The sequence below is a fragment of the Bufo bufo genome, chromosome 5 (genome assembly GCF_905171765.1).
Source record: "Bufo bufo chromosome 5, aBufBuf1.1, whole genome shotgun sequence".
Taxonomy (NCBI): Eukaryota; Metazoa; Chordata; class Amphibia; order Anura; family Bufonidae; genus Bufo; species Bufo bufo.
The window spans coordinates 227,984,078-227,990,077 of NC_053393.1; the positions used below are offsets into that span (position 1 = coordinate 227,984,078).

Below are 6,000 nucleotides of genomic sequence, written 5' to 3' on the forward strand. Positions count from 1 at the left end.
AAGTGACCCCATTTTGGAAAGAAGACACCCCAAGGTATTCCGTGAGGGGCATGGCGAGTTCCTAGAATTTTTTATTTTTTGTCACAAGTTAGTGGAAAATGATGATTTTTTTTTTTTTTTTTTTTTCATACAAAGTCTCATATTCCACTAACTTGTGACAAAAAATAAAAACTTCCATGAACTCACTATGCCCATCAGCGAATACCTTGGGGTCTCTTCTTTCCAAAATGGGGTCACTTGTGGGGTAGTTATACTGCCCTGGCATTCTAGGGGCCCAAATGTGTGGTAAGGAGTTTGAAATCAAATTCTGTAAAAAATGACGAGTGAAATCCGAAAGGTGCTCTTTGGAATATGGGCCCCTTTGCCCACCTAGGCTGCAAAAAAGTATCACACATCTGGTATCTCCGTATTCAGTAGAAGTTGGGGAATGTGTTTTGGGGTGTCATTTTACATATACCCATGCTGGGTGAGAGAAATATCTTGGCAAAAGACAACTTTTCCCATTTTTTTATACAAAGTTGGCATTTGACCAAGATATTTATCTCACCCAGCATGGGTATATGTAAAAAGACACCCCAAAACACATTCCCCAACTTCTACTAAATATGGAGATACCAGATGTGTGACACTTTTTTTGTAGCCTAGGTGGGCAAAGGGGCCCATATTCCAAAGAGCACCTTTCGGATTTCACTCGTCATTTTTTACAGAATTTGATTTCAAATTCCTTACCACACATTTGGGCCCCTAGAATGCCAGGGCAGTATAACTACCCCTCAAGTGACCCCATTTTGGAAAGAAGAGACCCCAAGGTATTCGCTGATGGGCATAGTGAGTTCATGGAAGTTTTTATTTTTTGTCACAAGTTAGTGGAATATGAGACTTTGTATGAAAAAAATAAATAAAAAATCATAATTTTCCACTAACTTGTGACAAAAAATAAAAAATTCTAGGAACTCGCCATGCCCCTCACGGAATACCTTGGGGTGTCTTCTTTCCAAAATGGGGTCACTTGTGGGGTAGTTATACTGCCCTGGCATTTTCCAGGGGCCCTAATGTGTGGTAAGGAGTTTGAAATCAAATTCTGTAAAAAATGACGAGTGAAATCCGAAAGGTGCTCTTTGGAATATGGGCCCCTTTGCCCACCTAGGCTGCAAAAAAGTGTCACACATCTGGTATCTCCGTATTCAGTAGAAGTTGGGGAATGTGTTTTGGGGTGTCATTTTACATATACCCATGCTGGGTGAGAGAAATATCTTGGCAAAAGACAACTTTTCCCATTTTTTTTATACAAAGTTGGCATTTGACCAAGATATTTATCTCACCCAGCATGGGTATATGTAAAAAGACACCCCAAAACACATTCCCCAAAACACAAAAATAAAAAGTTCTATGAACTCACTATGCCCATCAGCGAATACCTTAGGGTCTCTACTTTCAGAAATGGGGTCATTTGTGGGGTGTTTGTACTGTCTGGGCATTGTAGAACCTCAGGAAACATGACAGGTGCTCAGAAAGTCAGAGCTGCTTCAAAAAGCGGAAATTCACATTTTTGTACCATAGTTTGTAAACGCTATAACTTTTACCCAAACCATTTTTTTTTTACCCAAACATTTTTTTTTTATCAAAGACATGTAGAACAATAAATTTAGAGCAAAATTTATATATGGATCTCGTTTTTTTTGCAAAATTTTACAACTGAAAGTGAAAAATGTCATTTTTTTGCAAAAAAATCGTTAAATTTCGATTAATAACAAAAAAAGTAAAAATGTCAGCAGCAATGAAATACCACCAAATGAAAGCTCTATTAGTGAGAAGAAAAAGAGGTAAAATTCATTTGGGTGGTAAGTTGCATGACCGAGCAATAAACGGTGAAAGTAGTGTAGGTCAGAAGTGTAAAAAGTGGCCTGGTCTTTCAGGGTGTTTAAGCTATGGGGGCTGAGGTGGTTAAGAGGCGTGCCATTTTCATCTGTCCTAATACATGTCTATGGGCACAAATAACGGTTCAGTTTTGTTCCGTTATACATGATAGGGAAAAAAAAGTCCTATCGACAGTCTTCATTTTCAAATGAACATTTCCGTTATTCATCTATGGAGTTTGATAAAGGGAGGGGATTGCCTCTGGAAACCCATCCAAGACCCACAATGCTTTATTATGGCAGTCAGGGGCCTGACTATGGCTCCTAGGTATGGTAAAGGAATCTGCCTGTCAGGCCATGTCTGTGGTGTGGCTTAATAGTTTGCTTGTCGTCTTCACATTGAAAGGCTATAATGCTTTGAAGCATATGCATTCTAAAGCATTAAATGTAAGTGATCAAAGGAACCTAGGCCCAGATTTACTAACCCATAAGATAGTTTGAACTTAGACAGGCTGTCTAGACCTGCAGCACATTTATCATATTGATTCAGGCTGGATGATAAATGTGGTGCAAGGATAGACACTTGCTTGATATAATTCTATACTTTTAAAGAAATGTCCATGGTTGGACAACTCCCTTTTATCTTTCTTTTTCCTATGTCTGGACTGTGTCATACACTCATTGACAAAAAGAGAAAAGCACCAAGGAGTTGTTGTAATCAAACCAAACTTTATATGTGTGAATGTAATATTGATCTATGTAAGTGATTGCAATATTAAGCTGCCCATACACATTCAATAGTTGTTGGCCAACAGCCGTCTCTCCTGGCTCACTCCATATTCAAACCGGACCATGATGATATTCCATTCCGTAGCAGTCCAGGTTTCTCATTCACAATGCCACTACAAACAAAGGCGACAGTGGCTGGCTGTTAATGGGGACCATGACACAAAATATCTTTCAGCTAAGCACTTGGTCTGTCCATAAACGCCTGTGTAATGGAGGTGTTTGACGACTGATCAAACAATCCTTTCTACTGGTGGTCTGTCTAGAGCAGGCATGCTCAACCTGCGGCCCTCCAGCTGTTGTAAAACTACAACTCCCACAATGCCAAGTTTTGCTGCAATCCGACATTTACTATCTTATGTGTTTTTTTTGTCAATGAGTGTACAGGTGAAACTCGAAAAATTAGAATATCGTGCAAAGTTCATTTATTTCAGTAATGCAACTTAAAAGGTGAAACTAATATATGAGATAGACTCATTACATGCAAAGCGAGATATTTCAAACCTTTATTTGGTATAATTTGGATGATTTTGGCTTACAGCTTATGAAACCCCAAAATCCAATTTGAGGTACCCTTTGCTCAGGGGGTATGGATTAATTAGCTGACTACAGTGTAACACTCTGAGCCTAGAATACTGAACCTTTTCACAAAATTCTAATTTTAAGCTGCATTAACACAATTCCTTTTAATTTGCATTTCCGAAATAAATGGACTTTTGCGTGATATTTTAATTTTTCGAGTTTCACCTGAATATACTGAGACAAGATGCCAGAATATCTTTTGTATTTTTACATATTAACTATAAATAAAACATACGACTCGGGTTTAATGAGTAATGCAAATGTTTTACACCAAGCATACTGTAGTACTTCATCTGCTTTCATCTTGTCATCATGTCTCTGCACAGTTGTTGTCGACATCATGAGCTACAGGAATTTTATTTGCAGCCTTTACACTAGTTCATCAGACCCACCATCACCCTGCAGCAATGAATTCATCATGAAAGTTTTGGAAAGGTAACTACACATTATTTCATGAAGTGCCCAGGGGTGCACCTAGCCTTTCTGAGGTAAAAATTGAAACCGTGCCCCCCTCCACATGCCAAATTCTCAACCTAACCCCCGCCCCCTCCAATCCCCCTAACAACTCTACTATTATAGACATACTTGGAAAACATTACATAGAGCTCTACAAAACATACACGGTAACACAGCGCCACATACCTCTTACATCCAGTGATGTCTCCCCTGATGTAGATGTTCTGTTTCCTCATCTTCTCCATTTGGACCAGGCGGCCATGATGATTTTTTTTTCAGCCACCTCTTGTCTCTGCGGAGTTTGACACACCAACTTATTTGTTTCATACTTTTCCATCATCCCCCCCCCTTCTTGAACACCCTATCCTGCTACTCCCAATACTATGCTGAGTGTGCTCCACAATACTATGCTGCAGAAACAGATGGAAATACTAGTACCACACAGAGTGCCCCTTCAATAGTTATAATTCAATGCCATAGTACACTTAGTGTTAACAGTGCCCCCAATAGTAGTAATGTCCCCTATTATGCCCTAGAAGTAATAATACCATAGGGTCTATACCAGTAATTATTTTTCCTATAGTCCCCCAGTAGTCATAAAGCCCACCATAATTCCCCTCCGTAGTAATAATTCCCCTTATGTGCGGTAGTAGAAAAAAAAAAGCCCCTAATGTGTGTTGGTACAAAAAAGTCCCCTTTTTACCAGTACAAAAAATACCCCCTTATAATGTGTGCCAGTACAAAGAAGTCAATTTTTTGTGCCCCCAGTAGAACCAATTTACCTATAGTGCTCCTCCCCCAGTTATAATAATGACCCCCCCCCCCCCAATATTTTTCCAGCGGCATTCTGCAAAGTAAAAATAAAATAAAAACTCAAATACTTCCATGCCGCTGTAAGCGATGCAGTGCAGGACACGGGCCTCTTCCGGTCTGTGTCCTGAGCCGGTGCTGGCGTGTAATAGGCTTCAGGCTTAGTGTCTGTAGCCTAACAGAGGGAACGGCAGAGCTGGGAGACATTGCTCCTGTGCCCTGCCGCAGCATTTAACTGTGTTCCTGTCCTGAGAATGGCAATACAGTTGGATATTTATAGTGGATGGAAGTACTCATTGCCTCAGGCAGCACCACCTAGGGAAACGTGGGCACGGCAGGGCAATCTCCTTACATCACCTTGTGCGCCTCTGTCTGGATGTGCCCACTTTATTACTAAGGGTTTTGTGCTCAAAACTTGTAAAAGCTGTGTAATGCGCGGCCTGTCTAATAACAGAACCGGGTTCTACTTGAAGTGGTACCATACAAATGCTTACACAGAGAGGGGGAGGCTATGCTGAATGAAAATCCATGGCTTGCTTACAGTTCAAATTTAATTATTATTATTTTTTTCAGTTGTATGTCTATTCCCCTAATAATGAGAACCATCTTTAAGAAGGCACAGCAAGTGGTAGTTTCTGAGGATATGAAGATGCATCATACAAATGGTAACAATGTTTTGCCCCCACTCTATTCGGGAGAATACGAAGAAGAAACTGTGACTGAACCACAACATAATATGCCACAAGACATGCCGTCAAACTTAGAGAAGAATAATGATGTCTATGACCATAATGAAGATATGTTTCTCGATGATGATAATGGTGGTGAACATTCAGTTGATCTGCATGAACCTAATCCTTGTCCAACTCAAGAACCAAACTCCAGCTACACAGAACACCCCTATTTTCACCCTGTAGAAATTAATTCTAGTGTTGCTGAGGAATCTAATTCTATTACTGCTGAGGAGCAAAGCTCCCGCATTGTACAGGAACTCAGCCCTATTATGGCCGAAGTCCCAAGTCCCAACGTAGCCGAGGATCAAAGTTCCAGCATTACAGGAGAACTTGGCTCAAGTATCACAGAAGAACTCAGCTTGAGTGTTTCAGGACCAGCAATGTCACGATCCATGCTGGAGAATGAAATGAATGGATGAATGAATGTTGTTCATATTAAATAAACTAAATAAAGGAATATTCAGCATCAGTGACTTGTTTATATTTTGGAGGGGAAAAAAAGTTAAAGGCGTTTTCCAGGCTTCTGATAAGGATGACCTTTTCCTCAGGATATTAGTGTATATGTAGAAACAGCAGAATTGTTGCAATTATTGAAATTTCTGCAACCAGAAATCACTTCTATTCTTCAGAATTTGGTTGTTTTTAAGGTAAAAACATGGATTTCTACAAGCCGTAATCAGATAAATGGAACTGATGTTTAGTTGCTTAAATTTCTGCAACAGATTAGACACATCTGAATTCACTCTAAGGCTCCATTCACATGTCCGCAATTCTGT

General features: G+C 39.9%; 1 protein-coding gene across 1 annotated transcript in view; it reads left to right on the forward strand.

Moving 5' to 3' along the window:
* The window catches only part of LOC121002474 (mediator of RNA polymerase II transcription subunit 1-like), a 170,057-nt gene extending 164,414 nt beyond the window's left edge, over positions 1-5,643 (forward strand). The window contains exons 17-18 of the mRNA XM_040433926.1: positions 3,551-3,659; positions 5,064-5,643. Of these exons, the coding sequence (XP_040289860.1) occupies positions 3,551-3,659; positions 5,064-5,643 (689 nt within the window). The remainder of the gene's footprint in view (positions 1-3,550; positions 3,660-5,063) is intronic.
* The last annotated feature ends 357 nt before the right edge of the window (positions 5,644-6,000 follow it).